This window comes from Pelodiscus sinensis, chromosome 1 (genome assembly GCF_052426305.1).
Source record: "Pelodiscus sinensis isolate ZL-2025 chromosome 1, ASM5242630v1, whole genome shotgun sequence".
Classification (NCBI taxonomy): Eukaryota; Metazoa; Chordata; order Testudines; family Trionychidae; genus Pelodiscus; species Pelodiscus sinensis.
This window is the reverse complement of record NC_143052.1, coordinates 82,973,783-82,994,392: the sequence shown is the minus strand read 5'-3', so window position 1 is coordinate 82,994,392 and position 20,610 is coordinate 82,973,783. Positions and strand designations below refer to the sequence as shown.

At 42.5% G+C, this 20,610-nt stretch overlaps 2 protein-coding genes across 7 annotated transcripts in view; one reads left to right on the top strand and one right to left on the bottom strand.

Moving 5' to 3' along the window:
• The window catches only part of VEZT (vezatin, adherens junctions transmembrane protein), a 126,324-nt gene extending 122,332 nt beyond the window's left edge, over positions 1–3,992 (bottom strand). For 5 of the 6 annotated variants that reach the window (XR_016350230.1, XR_012905188.2, XR_016350231.1 and 2 more), the window contains exon 1: positions 3,835–3,992. Coding sequence is in view for 3 of the 6 variants with exons in the window: in XM_075933499.2 (XP_075789614.2) it covers positions 3,835–3,870 (36 nt within the window). In the remaining 3 variants the exon portion in view is untranslated. The remainder of the gene's footprint in view (positions 1–3,834) is intronic. The other variant, XM_075933510.2, reaches the window with a different exon arrangement.
• A 135-nt stretch (positions 3,993–4,127) lies between these two features.
• The window catches only part of FGD6 (FYVE, RhoGEF and PH domain containing 6), a 119,066-nt gene continuing 102,583 nt past the window's right edge, over positions 4,128–20,610 (top strand). The window contains exons 1-2 of the mRNA XM_006118299.5: positions 4,128–4,376; positions 17,819–20,276. Coding sequence (XP_006118361.3) covers positions 4,328–4,376; positions 17,819–20,276 — 2,507 coding nt within the window. The 5' untranslated portion in view covers positions 4,128–4,327. The remainder of the gene's footprint in view (positions 4,377–17,818; positions 20,277–20,610) is intronic.

Here is a 20,610-nt window from a genome sequence, read left to right as displayed (position 1 = left end):
TCCTGCCTTGAGGGCGGGGGGCTGGACTCGATGACCTCTCGAGGTCCCTTCCTGTCCTATGATTCTATGTTTCTATGAAAAGGCAGAGGCACAGCAGGGGACCAGGAGTCAGCCAGGAATCAGCTGTCCCGGTGCCCAGTCCCCGGCAGAGCCTCTGCCTTTTAAATGCTTTTAAAGAAGAGGCACAGTGTCTCAGACTGGGCATGAGCCAGGACAGCTGATTCCCGGCTCACACCAGGTCCCCTGCTGTAACTCTGCCTCCCCTGCCCGCTCCCACGGACACGGTCCTGGGGGGAACTGGCTTTTAAGCCGGCTCCCCTCAGCACCAGCTCCTGCTCCCCGCTTCCTGTTCTCCCCCACTTGCTGCCTCTGATAGAAGGCGGGTGGAGGGAGGAGAGAAGTAACTATTTGAGTAATCACTAGAGTACCCGATAAGCATATGCTTATCAGGTAGTCGGCTACTCGACTAGCCGCTTACATCCCTAAACTATACATCCTTATACATACTTTGTCTGACAGAAACTTGTCAACCCTGCCTTGATCCAGACTTTAATAACATATATTTTCTAGGAGATGCATCTGGCATTGCTTGGGTCTTTCACTTAAGTGATTTTTTTTTTCTTGTTTTGTTTTAGAAAATAAATGAAAAATGTTTGTATTTTTTTGAAAATGAAAGCTGAAGTAAAGTTTTGGGGGTAAGGAGAGGTAGGAGTTGGGTGGCTTAGGGCAGAGGGTTGGCAGATGTGCGGGGCTCAAGGCATGGTGTGGGGGGCTGAAGCCAGGGGAAGAAGGTGATGGGGCTTAGAGGGAAGAAGGTGGGGGTGCAGAAATCAAGGCAAGTGGGAGAGGCAGGACTCAGGGCAGGGGGCTCAGAGCAGGGGACTGAAAGGTGCAGGGAGGATTACTGAGGCTTCCCATAACGGCAAAGGTGGCACTGCTCTGGTAGCAGCTTCTCCTAGGGAGCCATGGCAGAGTTCTGCAACCAGCAGCTCCTCCTGAGGGGCCAGGGCTGTGCTCCCTGAAGGGTGACTCCTCCCAGGAGAGGGAGATCCCAGTCTGCGCACTTGTTGGGTGGGAGTTGTGGCTCTGTGGACCAGTCCCATCCTCCAGCTGCCTCCCCCTGCCCCTGCCATGCAGCCAGTCAGGAGAGGCAGCCTCCAGCTTGCTGCTGCTCTAGGGGGGCCTTGCTTGGGGCTATAGCGGCTCCCTCCTGCAGCCTGTTGGGAGGAGGTAGAGCTCTGAGGGCTGGCCTGCGCCTCTAGCTGCTTCTCCACCCTGCAGCTGGTATGCGGGTGGCGGCTCTTTGGGAACTACCCCTGGCCTCCAGCAGCCCCCTCCATCCAGCATCCTATTTGAGGGGTGTGCTCTGTAGAGCTGGTCATGCTCTGTGAGCTGCCTCCAGCCTTCAGGGCCCCCTGCAGTTTGTCAGAGAGTAGGCTAGGCTCTAGTGGCCCCCTGTTGAAGTAGAGGTGAGGTTCTGGGGAATTTCCCTGGTCCAGCACCTTCGGGATCTGATCACTCCCAAACGAGAGGTTATGCCAGACCACGGGAGGGCCCTGTTATTGGCCTTCCAGCCTCCTGCCCTTCCTTACTGCTGACTTCTTCTGGCCTGTGCCTGGCCCTATTGCCCCTAGGCTTGGGCTCCAGCCCTGGACTCACTACCGCTGGGCTACAGCACCAGTCCCACCTGCTGCCAGCCTGGCTGGGGCCACTGTGCTGCTGGGCTGGGGCTGGAACTCTCCACTGCACCGCCAGACCACCCTGCCAGGAGCGCCCCCGCTACGCTCCCAGCCTTGCTGTCAGACCTCCCTATCTCTGGGCTCTGATCCAGCAACATCCATAGCCTGGCAGATATTGTTGGACCAGAGAGTTCTGGTTTAGGGAGGTACAACCTGTACTGGCATTTCACAACAATATTAATGATCAGCATGATCCTGGCTTCATTTAAGAGCAACATGACATACTTTATGGATAAGTACTATGAAAGCAGGATGCTAGATGAAGAGAGTTTGTCAGGCCTTGCTAGAAATTGTTGTTACAGAACAATGAATCCTTTGCCAGCTGGCATTGAAGGTTTCTCATGTCTCAGATTTAAGCGCACATTGTAAAATATTAAGCTATTGCTTTTGTCACTGAAATGTATCAGATATATTTATAAAGTAAAGGTTAAATAAATGTATCAGGTACACACTAGCTATCTTAACTGAATTAAGTAACATAACATGCAATTATGTAAAGTTTCTAGAAATCTTATACAAAATTCTACAAATAGCAGAAAAGAGAGTAGCTTTCAGCAGGTGATGCAAATAAGCAGTTCTCAACAAGGGGTATCAAGTCTATGGGGGACCATCAAGCAGAACTAGTATTCAATTCACCAAGGCCCAAGGCAGAAAACTGAAGACTGGCCTTTTGGGGATCAAGCCAAAGCCTGAGCAATTCAGCTTTGCAGGGCCCAAGGCAACTGCCCTGCTTACGACCCCCTAATGCCAGCCCTGGCTTTTATATGCATAAACAAGTTGTTACATCACAGATGAACCATGGAGTTTATTTAGCATGCTGGGGGGTGAGGTATTAGGCTCAGAAAGAAAAACGCTGATAACCCATGATGTGGATATTATATACTGTACATATAGCATTTACATGGGCACTTTTCCAATAATTGTGTTGATTTATCAATAGGATTAGATGGTGGAGGATGAGTCCTTGATCCTGCAATTCTGCAATACTCCACTGATGTCAATACAAACATGTATGTGCTTAGTTTCACTAAAATCAAGCCTAAGGATGGTCACTGTTACTAATCTCATATATACAGTGGATTACAAGTACTTACTTTTTTTGGCAGTTGGCTAAGCACCATATCCATAGATTAGCTTGACCACATACCAATATGTTTAATTTTAAACAGCATTTTTGTATTTATTTTAAATTACTACAATATGCAAAAAGATGCAGCCCCTAACAAAATAATGGTTACACACTTGCAATCCTATGCATAAGTTGTTCAACTTCATAGTTCAAAAGTCATACCATGTGCAGAAGTGATACTGAAAAGGAACTCTCACTGCTTGTATTGGCTGTAGCATAAGTTCACAATCTTTTCCAACTATTTTACTGCAGCATTTTTCCCAGACTAAGTCCTCAGCTACCCCCAGCAAATTCCTGACATCTCCCCTGCGAGTCTGCATTCTGAATCTATCCAGTCAGATTTTTCTAGGACACCCTATCATTTTGGTAGCTAAAGGCTGTGCTTGTCATCCAAACTGCATGGAGTTAAGTCCCCCTCTCAAATGTGAGCCTGACCGCCCAACACCAGCCATTAGGTCACACCTGCTCATCACCACTTCCCAATTCGGTACCACACACAAAGGAGCTCCAGCAGTTCCCTCAAACCTACTTAGGGTTGCCAGATGGTTTCAACAAAAAAACCCGACATACTTGACATTACCTCACAATCTACATTACAACTTATTTAGAAAATACCAGACATTTATATTTTCTCAGTGTGTTTCCCGGACGGAAAGCTCAAATACTGGACTGCCCGGTTCAAAACCCGACACCTGGCAACCAGACACCCACCCCAGAATCCTAAGGCTGCACCAGAATCCTAAGGATCCCAGCACCTCAACCCCGGCCCATCCCCCGCGCACTGGCACAGGTGCTGCAGCCCGGCCGTGCCCAGATCCCACCGCACGCGAGTCCCACCAAGCCAGCCCCCGCCCATCCCCGGCTCTGACCATCCCGGGCCGCTCCCGGGTGCCCGCTCGCAGCTCGCCCCCCACAGACCCATCCCCGGGGGCAGCCAGCAGCGCCAAGGAGCCGCCTCGCACCCACCTCAAACACCACTTCTTCGTCAAACTCCGGTGTCATCCTTCGCCATGACACCCGCCCCGGGCACTGTGGGAAACCGAGTCCGCCCAGCCCCCAGCCACGGATCCCCACCGGCCAAGCCCACTGCCAGGGAAAACTACAACTCCCGGCAGGCCGCGCGGGCGCCCGCTTCCGGGAAGGTGGGGGCGCTAGGCTGGGCTACGCTGGTTGGCGGAGCTCGTTGGGTTCCCTGTGGCGGAGGCGGCCTTTGGAACGTCGCCTGGCGAGCGCGCGATACTAGCTCGCCGCCGCCGCAAGGGCGCGCTCCTCAGCCCCGCCTGCGGCGCACGGCTCTGCAAGCGGCGCGGCGCGGCGCTGCCCTGCTGCCGCTCGGGGCTCAGTCTGTCGGAGAGGAGCTGCGGGAGCTGATGGAGGAGCGGCCGGGGGGCGGCTTGTAGCAATAGCGTGGCAGTACAATGGGCTTGTAGTGCTCAGTTCTGCGCGGCGCCGTGGCTTAATGGGCGAGAAGGAGCAGAGGCGCGTGGCTGGCACCATGAGCTCAGCCGGTAGGTGCCCAGGGAGGGGGAAAGTTTGGGAGGGAGGGTTGGTGACTTTTCTCCTTCTTGCGGAGCGCTGCCTGGCCAGCCACCGAGGCACAGCCGCGGGACGGGACTCTGCGGTTCATTAAAAGGTCGCCCAGAGACGAGGAAACTCTCCTGCCGTTTCCCCCCGTTAGCAAGTGCAGCGAGAGGGGGGCTGCGCGTTTCCCAAGAAGCCCTTCCGAGTGTCCTGAGCGAGTGGCGTCTCTGCAGCCCTAACCCCCAGGCTGCTGTTGGCTGGCTTCTCTCTGGGAAGTCACATTCCCCTCGCTGGCCGTACGACACGCTCAGGAAAGTTGCTTATGGAAGGATCCGGTAGCCAATAGCGCGGCTCTTCTGCCCCTCGACTGGCTCAATTCTGGCTTTGCGCTCCGTGTCTGCTCCCTCTGGCTTGCAAACGCTTCCTTAACGCGTAGGAACTGGGGCTGGGGATTTGTTCCGCTGACAACGATTCCGAGGGACTGTGCTTTCCTCCCTGCTGCCTGAGAGGACAATGAGGCGGTCAGAGACAAGGCTGTGTGAGTGGAGATGCTGGTGCCAAAAACAATCATTCTTTCTTCCTTTGGATTTTAGCCTCCTTTGGATAAATCATGTTCTTGGTTCCATGCATAGTTGTGGGTGGACCCTAGTGAGATCTTTTCCCCATTAAAATATTCGGGCGTATGTTTTCCTTTTGTGAGAAGCCCTGGCTTGGACTGCAAGGGAGGCGAAAGAACTTGGGGGCTGGAACTGGGGGTGGGGTGGGGTGTTATAACAGTTGACCTTTTTGTTTCCAAAGTGAATGGGGGAGTATTTTTCACTTTTTTCTATTTTATTTTGGTGTCCAACGTTTTAAAACACTTTTGCAGTTGTCTTCTAGTATTCTGAATGTTTCCTTTGCTTAGAAAACTCATCTTCTAACTTGTATTGATTGCTACACTTTATCAATACATTTTCTTTTTCTTAAAACTTATTGTTTGAACAACCGATATAACATCAATAACTGAAAAGTATTTTATTATGACTCTGTTTTCAATTCTTTGACCTACTTTTGCTGTGATTCGACCCTCGCTGTCAAAAATTAGTGCTTTTGATGTTTTGAAAGTCATAATTTCTTATATATAAAAGAAAAACTTAGATATTCTGCAATGTATGTTCAATATCAGCAATACAGCACAACATTATCAAAATTAAATAATACACTGATCTTCTAGTTCCATTGTAGTGACAATTTCATTTCCTTCCTCATTCTTTGGGGGAAAAAACTGGTAAACCTTCTGTAGGCTATCTTTACTGGCCATATTTATAATGAAATATGTGGTATATAATGAAAGCATCTTTCTTACTGGTCTCTGGTTATTGTAATTCATCATCATTAAGGATATTGTGCCCAAAGGCAAAATGTCTTCTATAATCAGACCAGTTGACTGAAATGTATTTTATTGTTCCAGTCTGAAGAAACTACATCACCACATTGTTAGATTACTTTTTCTTTTGGCAAAGCAATTCTAAATATCCATTCTTCACACAAAAATAAATTTTTATCTCTATGTTATCACTTCATAGCAATTATGTTAAGGTTATACAGTAATGTTAATTGGTATCTATACTCAGTTTTACCTCAAGAACATACCTTGCCTTCCTGTGTTTTGGGGAGTTACTCAGGCTTTTTTTGGTTATTTTGTCATATAAAGAGGCATTGTCAGTACTTTTGTTTGCCCATCTGTTATAGTAGACTTCCTTTTTGTGCCTGCATGAACCGACATGCATGAGAGCTGTTTTTTTCCATAGAATACATTTATGTATAAATTATGCTGATGAACTGCTTTATGAGACTTTTTGAAGGCAGCAGTTAAATACAATGAAAACCTTAAACAACAAGATGTTTCCTGTGTGGGGAAAAATGTGGTTCTAGAGGATTTAATTTAATTTGTGGCTTTAAAAAAAAGCCATACAGCACACACACAAACAAAGAGTAACCAACTTAATATGCTTCTCAATATAGCTCAAGAAACTAGCTCTATCATACAGAATTGATTTGTTAAACAAAGGCAGTATAATTGTCCTATAGTGAATCATGCCTATTTAAAAATAAAAAAAATATTTATGAACACATATTTCTGCCCTATATCGAATGTGTTCTCAATTACTTGTAATACAGTGTTTGCTTAATAGATGCTAAAGTGCCTCTATTTAGAGCTGATGAATTAAGAAATAAAGCAGTGGAATATGTATATTAACCACTGCCTAATCATGTTCATGTTTCTCAGTTACATTTCTAGAAGTAGAGATCTCTAACTTGTATTTTTTTTCTGAGAGTTAAACAGTTAGGCAAATAAAATAATTGTGTTACAGAGTATTCATGAGATCAGAGTTTCAGTGTTGAAGTAAAATTTGATATGGTACTGCAATCCGGAATGCTGGCTAGCTTCCCAACAGCAAACAATTATTCCAAGAGTTTTCAAAATTAGTGACTTTCATGAAGCTGTGAGCCTGTGGAGGACTTATCTGCATGGATCAAATTCCAGGACTGAGACCATAGTTGATTGCTTAGGTGTCATGTTTTTGAGGGCCAAAGGTGGACAAAACATAGGACAGGAAAGGGAAGAGACAGAGTGGGGAATTACTAGTAAGGAGAAGGTTGAAAGGATTACTATAAAGTTAGTTTTATGGATGGATTTGGAGGAGGAGAAATCTGAGATGAGAGGGAAATCTGTCTTGGCAAGAAGTGTGGGAGCTGAGAGACATGGAAACATGTTGAAAGGTGTGGGGACTAAAAACCACTAATGTGAAAGGCATTGGATGTCTCCAGTTCATATGATGAAGTTGGTTTTATCCATGAAAGCTCATGAGTCTATATATAAGTCTCTAAGGTGCCACTGGACTGCTCATTGTATTTAATGTTACAAACTAACATGACTACTCCTCTGAGGTTTGTTTTTTTTAATATGAAAGGAGTAAGGGGAGTGAAATAGGAGTAGAAGAAACAGTATTAATGGGTGTGAGGCAAGATTATGAAGGCCTTGGCAATGAAGAGGGGGAGCTTTAACAGGGAAGTCCACAAAGAGACTTGTGTGGGTGGTACTATTTTTATACAATTTTTTAATTTTTTTACACAATTTTACACTTAATTTACGAATAATTAAGATTGTAAATTTAGCTGTTGTTTTAGTCATGTTGAGCCTGTTTAAAACTATGGGGTATAATTCAGCTATTAACAAGCAGTGATTCCCAATAAAGAATGCTGTGAAGCATTGTAGGAAAGTTGCAGTGTTTAGATGTTGGCTATTCTTAGTTCAATTTAATATAAAAAATGTGCGTGTGTTCCTTAGGTGTCATTTTAATGCATCGTCAGAAGAACAAAGTATTTTGATAGAGCCAATCCATATTGGTTCTTGTCAATTAATTCTGCCAGAAATAGATTAAAACACCTAGGAAATGCAGAAATACGTGTCACTGTCCCTACATATGGAATTCTTCCCTCTGAATAAGGCACTGGACTACTGGAGGAACTGTGTTTTAGAGCTGGTTCTAACGATTAATAGTTGTTCTGCCATCTGTGTGCGCATGCGTGCGCTGTGCATGTTAGAGTAGGACTGTAAACCCTGAACAAATTCCAGCTCACATTCTGCCTTAGTGCGTGTTCAGCTAGCAGTTATATTCTTTTTTGTTTCCTGTACTATATTATTCTCGTGAAATGTTATATGCTATTGAATTTATCTCCAGAGTTAGCTCTATTTCAGTGATGAGTGAAGTGGTCCATATATGGTTATCTATTAGTTTATCAAGTACTGTGTTTAGTCACTATTAAAAGAGCCATTTAAATTATTGTTATTGGAAATTAATTAAAAACAAGAATTGCCTCATTTCAGTGGTTGAAACAAAACTCACAGGTTTTGTTTTACAGCTACATGAGCTCATGAAGCACATGGCGCACACTGTGCATTTATCAGTAATATTATCTTGTTCACTCGGTCCCTCTTTGCAGTAGTATGTGTATATTTTAGGTCTGTCAAGCACTTAAAAAAATTAGTTGCGATTAAAAAAATTAATCACAATTAATCATGTGCACTGCCCCTTTGAAATGCTGTTGCAGCATTTCAAAGGGGCAACGCTGCGGAAGCCCAGGATCAGCTGGAGTCCCCAGCTGATTCTGGGCTCTCTGCAGTGCTACCCCTTCAAAGCACCGCAGCAGTGCTTCAACAGGGCAGCTCCGCCTTGTGCTGCCCCTTTGAAGCGCTGCCGCAGCACATTGAAGGGGCAGCACTGCATGGAGCCGGAGGTCAGCTGAGGACTCCAGCTGATCCTGGACTCCTAATGTGCTGCCCCTTTGAAGCGTTGGAGTGGAGCTTCAAAGGGACAGTGCAGCAGTTACGCCTGTGATTAACAAGTTAAATAGATTAATCTTTCCCTGTGTTAATCACAGGCACTAATGCACATCAATTGACAGCCCTAGTATGTTTTGTTTTAAATGAAAATAAAAACAAAAACCAGGTACTGAGGTTTATGAAAACCTTTTTCTTCAGCAAAGAGTGAGTACTTAAATATGCATGCATTTTATATAGAGGAGAAAAGGCAGAAGTTGAAAGTTGAGGTTTGGTTAGATCATGGCAGTGGAAGAATAGATGGTTTATTTATTAGCACAGAAACTGTAATTCGGGGTGGATAGGGAGAGGAGGGAATCACACAGTAGAAACAAAACTAATATGACTTTTCTTATCAAACTTGATTACTTTTAAGGGCTGAAAAAAATGTGGCCTACAGAATTTAGTGTCCTTTTAACCTTAAAACATGTCAAGTTACATTATTTTTACTCAGGTTTATCTCAACAACATCTGATTCAAAGAGTTTGCTAGGTTCTTTATTCATTTCTCTCATGTTCATGTAAAATTATCCCAACTTTCCTGTTTTCCTTTAGCAGATCACTAAACAAACTGAAGTCTTTAATTAATGTTTTCCTTTTGGAATTTGTTTAGCTTATTTTTTAAGATCCAGCTTCTGGAAAAGAAGTTTATTTCCATGCATTTTAAAAACTCCATATGTTATCTTCCTAGATGTTATGAGTCACTTCCTATTTTGTTTACTTATTTGGACACCTGAAATATCAGAGCCACTGCATACGTGTAAAACAAAAGATGGAGGAAAACACACTACTTTTCAGAGTGGTGGGGAAGTACAAATTACGTCATGTATGTAGAACACTTCTTTTGAACTTTTTATTTTCGTACCTAATTTTCCTGTAGATATAAAACTAATGCTGAAGATTTATTGACTCAAGTGATTCAAAATGTTACTCATGCTGCAATAACCGTTGTCATTAAAATCACTAGATGGATTTTTAAATAATTTCAAATCTATTTGGTGAGCTAAATATTCTATTGACCTCCACCATAGTCTGTGTGCTTCTTAAATATATATACATAGAAATAGCAATAATATCTCTCGTCCTACCTAGCTTGTTGGAGTGGAAGAATTTCATAGTTAGGTTTTTATTTTGTGCCAAATTCCTGAAAGCCTATGCCCATATATATTTGATAGTTTTTAAGTTGCCTCAGAACTTCTCATTGGTTTTGCTGAAATAGACTAATATGGCATTGGCTACCCCTTCGAAAACTGCTGCCTTTGCAGCAGCATTGCTATGGAAACTCAAATACAATTTGTTGTCTATAGTATCTTCCAAGCACTTTTCAGAGTCACTGCGTTTCCAGGATAAAGTACTCCACCTTATAAGTGAGAACTACATTCTTTGTTCCCAGATGTATGTCCTTGGATTTGGTGGGTGTTAAAAAGCATGCACGACTTTAACAGGCAAACCATTTATTATGTGTCTTTTTAATTTTTATTAATGCATTTGCCTCCTCTCTTAACTATGATTTTTTTTAATCAAAGAAACTTCTTTTCATATCTTTGGCACTGTTAATAAAGCATATTTAAACAATTCCCAGTTATCATTCATATTTTATGTTTATCTATTTTTTGCAATTAATCTACTATATATTTTAGGAACTTTGCATGTGTTTCTGTCCATCTGTGAGTTTATTTGTTTAAGAACTCCTCCTAAACAGTAAAAGCTATGACCACCAAATTTGGTAAGCAGCTTCTCCTTACACTAATTTCAAGCAAGGTAAATGTTTGGTTTTGCCAGGACAATGGAATGTGCCTGGAATTTGATTTTCTCAAAACATGGAAAGGGAGGTGTCTGGAAGGAGGGATATGTATACTGCAGAATGATCATGGGGGGCAGCAAAGGGGCAGAGATGGGGACTGGAATAGCTATAACCCCATTGAGATGGCAGCGGTGGAAAAAGGGACACCTATATACTATATATTTCAGAGAGTTTGTCTTTGTACTTGTCTCACAGCCAGTGGACGTGCCTCTCTCCCTCGGTTGTGCTCGCTGCAGTAGCCATGAACAGATGCTTCTCACCTGGCCCCAAGCTGCTGAGGCAAGAGAGGGCTGTGGTTGTCCTCTCTCCTCAGGGCAGCCTGTGTACTGAACCCTCATATACAGGCCCACTTAGGAAGCCTGCTAAAAAACCAGTGGGTTCCCTAGGTGATCGAGAGAGAAAAGGAGCAATCAATGATGATAAAGCCATTGCGGAGAAACTAAATGATTTCTTTGCTTCAGTCTTCACGGCTGAGGATGTTGGGGAGATTCCCAAATCTGCACCGTCCTTTGTGGGTGATAAATCTGAGGAGCTATCCCGGATTGAAATGTCATTAGAGGAGGTTTTGGAACAAATAGAAAAACTTAATGTTAACAAATCACCGGGACCGGAAGGCATTCATCCAAGAGTTCTAAAAGAACTCAAATGGGAAATTGCTGAACTTTTATCTGTGATTTGTAACCCATCCTTAATCGGCTTCCGTACCTAATGACTGGAAGGTAGCTAACGTGACACCAATATTTTAAAAGGGCTCTAGAGGCAATCCTGGCAGTTACAGACTGGTAAGTCTAACTTCAGTACTGGGCAAATTAGTCAAAACAATAGTAAAGAATAAAATTGTCAGGCACGTAGAAGAACATAATTTGTTGGACAAAAGTCAACATGGTTTCTGTAAAGGGAAATCATGTTTTACTAATCTATTAGAGTTCTTTGAAGGGATTAACAAACATGCAGACAAAGGGGATCCAGTAGACATAGTATACTTAGATTTTTCAGAAAGCCTATGACAAGGTCCCTCACCAAAGGCTCTTGCATAAATTACATTGTCATGGGATAAGAGAGAAGGTCCTTTCATGGATTGAGAACTGGTTAAAAGACAGGAAACAAAGGGTGGGAATAAATGGTAAATTTTCAGAATGGAGAGGGGTTACTAGTGGTGTCCCCCAAGGGTCAGTCCTGGGACCAATCTTGTTCAACTATTCATAAATGATCTGCAGAAAGGGGTAAGCAGTGAGGTAGTAAAGTTTGCGGATGATACTAAACTGTTTAAGATAGTCAAGACAGAAGCAGACTGTGAAGAACTTCAAAAAGATCTCATCACACTGAGTGATTGGGCAACAAAATGGTAAATGAAATTTAATGTAGATAAGTGTAAAGTAATGCACAGTGGAAAAAAATAACCCCAACTATACATACAGTATGATGGGGGCTAATTTGGCTACAACAAATCAGGAAAGAGATCTTGGAGTTATCGTGGATAGTTCTCTGAAAACTTCCACACAGTGTGCAGCAGCAGTCAAAAAGGCAAATAGGATGTTAGGAATTATTAAGAAAGGGATAGAAAATAAGACAGAATATCTTACTGTCCCTGTATAAAACTATGGTACGCCCACATCTTGAATACTGTGTTCAGATGTGGTCTCCTCGCCTCAAAAATATATTTTGGCCTTAAAAAGGGTTCAGAAAAGGGGTTTGAAACGGGTCCCATATGAAGAGAGGTTAAAGTGACTGGGACTTTTCAGTTTAGAAAAGAGGAGACTGAGGGGGGATATGATAGAGGTATAGAAAATCATGAGTGGTGTGGAGAGGATGAATAAAGGAAAGTTATTTATTAGTTCCCATAACAGAAGAACTAGAGGACACCAAATGAAGTTAATGGGTAGCAGGTTTAAAACAAATAAAAGAAAGTTCTTCACACAGTGCGTAGTCAATCTGTGGAACTCCTTGCCAGAGGAGGCTGTGAAGGCTAGGACTATAACAGAGTTTAAAGAGAAGCTAGATAATTTCTTGGAGGTTAGGTCCATAAAAGGCTATTAGCCAGGGGATAGAAATGGTGTCCCTGGTCTCTGTTTGTCAGGCTGGAGAAGGATGGCAGGAGACAAATCGCTTGATCATTGTCTTCGGTCCACCCTCTCTGGGGCACCTGGTGAACCTGAGAAACGCTGAGTAAATCTTCTAGTTTTTCACATGCTTGTTCTCAGATTTGGGAAATTGACTGGATCAAATATTTGTGATTTGTGTTATATTCTGTTTATACATGGAAAATTAAATAGATTGTGATTGCTTGTGTGTGGATAATTGTAAATTTTTAGTCATTAATTTATATTTATCCATCAGAAAGCTAATAGAATTAAAATTGCCATAGTTTTTACATTAGAAAGTGATCAGTTCTTGGAAATCCCAAAGTTGTTCAACATTGGCAACATAAGATAATTAGCATGTCTCCCCCAGGTGGGAAAATCAGCAATTTTATTCTACACGTTATAGATAAATGTTTAAGGAGCTGTTTGTTTGGTTCCCTTTTCAGAGTTGGTGGTTTAAAGACCCTCCATCCATGCATAATCTTGCGATTTATCAGTTTGCACATTGATTGATAAGCATTCCTCTAAATGTTCCTTTAATTGTCAGTAACACTGAAGCAGATAATATCTTTAATGTAGAGTTAAAACCCACTTATTGTCTTCTGCCACTTTTTTCTAATTTGTGTCAGTGACTTTAACATTCTGGTCATGTGAGTCATCCCACTAAGTTTCAGCAATGCCATTTTTATCAATTTTTTAAATAAATGAGTATTTCTAACCCCGTTTTCTTTATTTTCTAGCAATGCTAGGAGTCTTGCATTGTTAAATAGGCAACTGAATAATTGTTTTTCTTTACCTTAATGCTTTGGCTTTTTACGTTGTGTTGGAGTTTGATACTTAAGTGAATGTACTATGTTTAGCATCAACAGGAGAAAATGCTAAGGTAGTAGTTGAAAGCCCTCATTGCTACTTGAGCTAGTCTGACACTCAGAAGATTGATTCCTCTTCTGTTGAGTTGAAGATGGACCAAGCCATGCATCCTTCTTGCTGAACAGAAGGTGACTGTGTTTCACAAACCAAATCTCTCTACTTCTTATCACTTATCTAGTCAACAGTTCTGCCTCAAGTATTTTCTGCTGTCCATCTCACCTGTGGGATAGGAAAAATCCCTGCAAAGGTCACTGACACTTTCCTCTTCTCCAGCTCTTGATGATCTGCTGAGTCTTTTTCAGACAGTGTCCTTTGTGCCAATGTGGAACATTACCAATGGATCCTTGCCTATCATCTTCATAAGTCCATTCAGCCTTTCAATGATGGGCATTTTCTTCACTCTAGAAAGATGGCACTCAGTCCTGCTGCCATCCACTGAAGAATGTTTTATCCACCACCTTGCATTCAGTCCCTGATGAGGATTGTCTGGATTTGCTATGGTCGTCTGTCATGCTTAACATTTCCAGGGATTGGGCTGAACATCACTCCTCAGTTGTGTCCTGTGTGTGATCCTTGTTTCTTTCCTCTGGCTGAATATTTCATTGTGTTCTTTGCACAGTTGCACCAAATGCCTGCAATTAATTAGTGAATTTACTTTGGTGGTCAGAAATTGTCCTGGTTCAGGCTCTGCCAACTTTCGCGCTTCTTTTTACTCTCTGTGCCACAAACTCCCAAGCCTCCTCTGTCTTCCTCTCTCCTGCATCCTTGACATAATTTGGTTCTCTATTTGGGTCTAGGGTGATGCTGCCCAAATTTGGTTGTTCAATGTTTTTTTCCACCTTTTGAATGCTACATGGGGTCAGAAGCTGCCCTTGCAGACCTCAGATGATTTCCTTTGGCACAGCCATCAACTTGCAGTTCATGCAAAGGAAATCTCTATTTTCAGGCAGGAAACAGATACAGCAAATGTCACATCCCTGGCAAGTTGTAACTGTTCTTGTGCTGGTCATTCTTATGTATGTAGAAGCACATATTCCTACATACCTTACTGCAAATTCCTTTAGAAATCCCCCTACTAGCGTCCTTTCTGCCTACTCTGAGTTCACTGGTCAACTGACCTATGTATTGCACCTCACAGATCAGCTTTACCCCCTCGCAAATGGAATTAATAAAATGATTCTTCACAGCAAAAGGTGCTGAGTTCTGGAACTGAGTGGAGACAATCTGGGCTTAGATATAGTGATTCACAGCCCAGAAAAACACATTACTTTCCTGTTTTTATGAAGAAGAGTTGCCTGTCTGTCTCTTGCGCTCTTTCTATCTCCATTAGGCTGAACGCTAGCATAATTTTATAGAAATCCTTGCCCTCAGTAAATTGGATTTACTACTGTTAGGAACACGGTAACACTAGAGCAGGAGTTAACAGCCTTTTCAAACCAAAGAGCCAAACTACATCAGAATTCAGAAGTGGTCAAAAAAGAGCTGACTAAGAATGCTCATTTGTGTGACTGAAAATATACAACTTAATATTAGTGATAACTGACATGATTAATAATAGTATAAATGAAACATTGTACTCACAGACTTTATTTAGTGGGACTTCTGCAGCATCTTTTCACAATTTTCTTTGAAGTTTACATCATAACAGGTCAAATCCAGCTTCATGGAACACATTCAGCCTGTCTTCTGTCAATCTTATGGGGGATTGGTGGTGTGGGGGTTCAGGAATCTGTGTTGGGGTGTATGAAGGGTTCAGGGCAGGGGACTTGGGTATACAATGAACTCTGGGCGCAATGTTGAGGAGTGTTACAACAGAGAGCTGGGGATGTTGGGGTGCAGGAGTTTGGGTTGGAGTCTGAGAGGCTCAGGATAGGGGGTTCAGGAGTATGGTGAGTTCAGGGTTGGTGTGTGTGGGGGGGTGCAGGTGTGTTATGACACTGTGGCCAGATGGGGGCTAAGCCACAATTGAGGGCTGTATGGTTCCCATCTAGAATAGGAAGTGACCGTCTAGGAAGGAGTACTGCAGAAAGGGATCTAGGGGTCATAGTGGACCACGAGCTAAATATGAGTCAACAGTGTGAATCTCTTGCAAAAAAAAAAAAAGCAAACATAATTCTAGGATGCATTAGCGGGAGTGTTGTGAGCAAAACACAAGAAGTCATTCTTCTGCTCTACTCTGCACCAATTAGGCCCCAGTTGTATTGTGTCCAGTTCTGGGCGCCAGATTTCAAGAAATATGTGGAGAAATTGGAGAGGGTCCAGAGAAGAGCAACAAAAATGATTAAAGGTCTAGAGAACATGAGCTATGAGGGAAGACTGAAAACTGGGCTTGTTTAGTTTGAACAGGAGAAGACTAGAGGGGATATGATAGCAGTTTTCAAGTATCTAAAAGGGTGTCGCAAGGTGAAGGGAGAAAAAATTTTCTCCTTGGCCTCTGATGAACTGCAGCAAGGGAGGTTTAAGTTGGACATAGGAAAAATTTCCAAACTGTCAGGGTGGTTAAACAGTGGAATAAATTGCCAAGGGAGGTTGTGGAATCTCCATCTCTGGAGATATTTAAGAGCAGGTTAGATAGGCATCTGTCAAGAATGGTCTAGACAGTACTGGGTCCCGCTGTGAGGGACCTTTCAAGGTCCCTTCCAGTTCTAGAGTTCTATGATTCTGTCCGAGGCAAAGGATTGGGGTACAGGAGTTTGAACTGTGACCTAGGGCAGGGGATTACAGTGCAGAAGTTTGGGTTGTGACTAGGGCAGGGGAATGCAGTGCAGGGATTTGGGTTGTGGCCTAGGGCAGGAGAGGATTGTGATTTGGGGCGGTGGGGCAGTGTTAAAGGTGTGGGAGGGGGTATGGGCTCAGGAGGGAGGCAGAGGTTTGGGGTTATATTGAATAGAGGAGCAGAGGATTGGGGGAGGAGGCAGGGGCTGGGCTGCCAAGAGGCAGTCTCTGGCCGGGAGATTTACCAGTGAGACTCCAGAGCAGCAGCTTAGCACATTTCTCAGGAGCCTGCTCTCCCTTCCCACCCAGCACCTACACCCTGCCCCCAGCTGCAGGGCCATATGCTCTGTGAATAAGAGACCAAGGGATGGGGGCATTGGTGCTTTGCATGCTGCCTGTTTTTTAAACCAGCAGCTTCAACTGGCCAGAAACCGGCCAATAGGGTTGTGCTGGGGGTGGGAGCATCCATGAGGCACCACTCCTTCCTTCCCTCCCTGCTCACAGTTTTTGGAACACAAATGACCCAGCTGCTGCTTTTCTGCGCAGTGTGGGGGTGTATGCAAGCAGGAGAGTCTGCCTGGGGGCTCCCTTCTGTGTTCATGGGCTGGATGGTTTTGCCTAGGCCTGCTATAGCTTCAGCATGGGCACCCTGCTGCGGAGGAAGCAAAGAGAGACTGGGCTCAAGCTTGAAAAGCATCATATTTAGCTAGTGATTCATAGGTTGCCGACCTCTGCACTTTAGAATTTACAACACTGCAACTGCACCAATGCAGCAGCACAGCTGTAAGCTCTCTAATGCAGCCACTCTAAGCCATCAGTAGATCTACTCCCAGTAGTAGGTTTATTGGTGGGATAAGTTCTTCTGCCATCATAGCGCAGTCCATGCTAGCACTTCTGTCAGTGTAACTTACATCACTCAGAGGGGGTGATTTATTCACTCTCTTGAGAAACATAAGTTATGCCAACATAAGCTGTAGTGTAGTGTGAGCCTTAACACTGTCATCTTTCTCACTTTTTAGAGTAAGGAAAGGATTATAGTTTAGCACTGAAAATGGAAACCCATTTGTAGATATTTCTGCAAAAAGAAAGGGGAAAGGGACATGGTAAGGTTAAATAGTTGGATATTAAAAGTGAAAGGAGGTTATCAGTTATTGTAATATAATTAATTATAATATAATTTTTAAAGTCTGCTTTAATTTTCAGTATTTTTTAAAGTACTTTTTTATGTGTTCTGCTTAAACTGCAAAACTAGAGTCTCAGATGTCAGTGTTCATCACACATCAGTGTATTGGCAAGCAATAATTTCTTTTAAAGTACTTTTTAAATACTTTCTGATCTTTTTTCGATAAACATTTCTTGTAACAGGCTTTAGATTTTGAAAATCATTATTTTAGAAGTTTTTCCCCTGAGCTACTTGAGTGTTCCTATAGAAAAGGAGGAAATACTGGTATAAGAAGTGCAGTAGGAGAAAAGTGAAGTAGTGTAAAATCATTGGATTGTTTAAATGTAAAAATGTTAACCTTTAAAGCTCTGTAATGCAAAGTAAATTGTTTTCTAGGCTCACAATGATTAATTTTTTTGTCTTTTTCCTTTTTAGAAATTAAGAAGCCACCAGTGGCCCCAAAACCAAAATTTGTGGTAGGATACAAGTCATCACCTCCTCCTGTTGCACCCAAGCCAGACATTGTGCTTGCTGGTGTTGTACAAACAATAAAGAAAACTAAGCCAGCAATAGCACCAAAACCAAAGGTTCTCAAGAGTTCATCTGTTCCTGAAGTTAGACCTCCATCATGTTTGAGAAAATGCACCAAAAGCCTAGAAGAACACACAGGAGAGTCTTCTGAAACTCTAGACCACTTAAATTTTGAAAATGGAGATCCAGCAGAAAACACTGAGGATACAGCTTACATTATTCCACTGTGTTCTTGCGATTTTGAATGCATCCATAAACTTGGAAATGGAGAGAGCACATGTAATACTCAAATAATTTTTGAACACCTGGAGAACTTAGAGAATATCAAGATAGGTGGACAAATTGCACCATCTGTAAAAAGTAGGACAATAAATGAGAATCACAATGAAAAAGTGGCTAATAGAAATAGGGTAGTTTTAAAGGGCAGTTTTCTGGAAGGGACATTGAAAGATGTTCTAACTCAAAGTATATTCCCTACTAGCAATCTTCTGAGGCATGAGTGTCCAGATAAACTTGAAAGGGATGATTGTGATAGTTCTAATAATGAAAAAGAGTTTACAAATCTTGTACCATCATCTGGTTCTGAGGAATCTGCAGTCAAACCACAAAATAACCAAAATAAGGGAGATGCTAATGATATTCATATGAGTGAAACTTGTTCTAGTTTAACTGAAAAAAACCACAATTGCTGTTGCTCATTGGACCAAGTAACTCTGGAAAATATCAATGTAAAAAGTGATATTATATTTTCAGGTGAAGTCTGTATGAAAGGAGATGATGTGAAAACTCCACCTTCCTCTATAGTATGTTCAGTACCTGTCTCAAAAGTGCTTCCAGTTCCAAAACCGAGAAAGCCACGTACTGCGTGTCTAGTCCGTCAAGACGGTATAGACACTACTGGAGAAGTAACAAGAGAACCAATTAATTCAGAGAGTGATTGTGCTGGACCTTCTGAGCACATCTTGAAAAAACCAGCAACAATTAATGTTCTTGGTCAGAGTGTTTCATATAATGATAATCCAGAAAAAGTGCTTCAGAATAATACATTTGAGATTACTCAAAATCTTGTTGAGAAAATACACTGGGTGAAGGAATCTACTGAAGAATTAACCTCACAGGATATCTCACCTCAGGTTCTACAAGAAGCTTCTCTCATGACAGAAAATGTTGAACATTCCTTGGATGAAGACCTTAATTTAAAAAGTCCTGCAGATAAAATGACAGATGATGCTAGTATGTTAGCTGCTGTGGACAAAAGGATTAGTTTTATACGAAGCAGTACACTGTCGATGAGTTTGCCTAAGCAGCTCAAATTGAGTTGCAATCAGGACTTGGTTCCCTCCAGTAGCCTTCACATCTCCTCACAGACACGAGAACATAAGGAGATTCATGTAAAAGATGAAAGTTCACCAAGGATTATTCCTAAAAAACCTCAAAGACACAGCTTGCCTGCTGCTGGACTGCTCAAAAAAGCCGCATCTGAGGAGCTTGTTGAGAAAAGTTCTTACATTTCCAATGAAGATAAAAAATCAGAAAAGGTTCTTGACAGAACTTGTTTAAGGCATATGTTGGCCAATGAACAAGGTACGTTGTCTTACCATGGTATGCCAAAACGTTCTTCAGAGAAACCTGTCTGGAAATTACCTCACCCTATTCTGCCATTTTCAGGCAATCCAGATTCATTAAAAACTGCCAACGTTGCCACAAACTCTGACTTTTCAACTGCTGTGACCAAGCCTAGAGCTAAATCTCTATCTTCCGTGGATATGGAAAGAACGAACAAGTCTTCCAAAGATACCCAAAAGAAAAATGCTTTGAAGAAGCTTCTCAACATCAAGTTGTCTGTTTGCATAATGAAAAGTGACTTCCAGAAATTTTTTTCCAAGGGCAGCCAGTCCATGGATAGTGCCATAGCTAGTTTTTCCACTGAGGAAGGGAATAGTGTTGGTAACAACTGGAATGTAACATCCATAGCAAGCGAAAGGAAAACCAAATCTGCCAGGGCACGTTCTATAGAAATAGGTAGCCCAGCATCACAAAAGAAAAGACAGAGACATAGGAGTCACCATGAGATTCCAAACAGTCGAAGAGTAGAGTCTTTAGATGAACACACATTCTCAGGAAAGCAGTTATCACAAACCCACTTGAATTCTCTTATAAGCGATTATCCACCGGACTATGAGAATGTGCAGCACTATGAAGAAATTCCAGAGTATGAAAATTTGCCTTTTATTCTATCTTCTGATAAAAATCCATGTTTTGAATGGCAGAATTCCAGCAGTGTGGTGGAAGACCATGACTCAAATGTATATGAGGTGGAAGAACCATATGAAGCTGCAAGCAGCCATTCAAGACATGGCAGGTAATGTAGGAGGAAAGCGTGTGTAAAATAGATCCATCTCTCTGTGTTGGATACAAACAAAATGTTGTTGTTGTTTGGATGGTGAATTTAGGAAATATGCTTGAATAATTATGGGTTGGCAAAACAGTACAATACCCCTATGCATTTTCACCTGTATCTGTTAATCTAGTAACAATTTGTGGTCCAGAAGGGTTTTTTTTTTTAATTGGGGAAATAACTCTTGCTTCTACTTGTAGAATTTGGTATCAGGGAAATGGTGAATTTTCATCATTGCCAATGTCTAATCAGACTTAAAGACAGACAAGCCAATTACTATGCTTTGGAATTTAGAGTA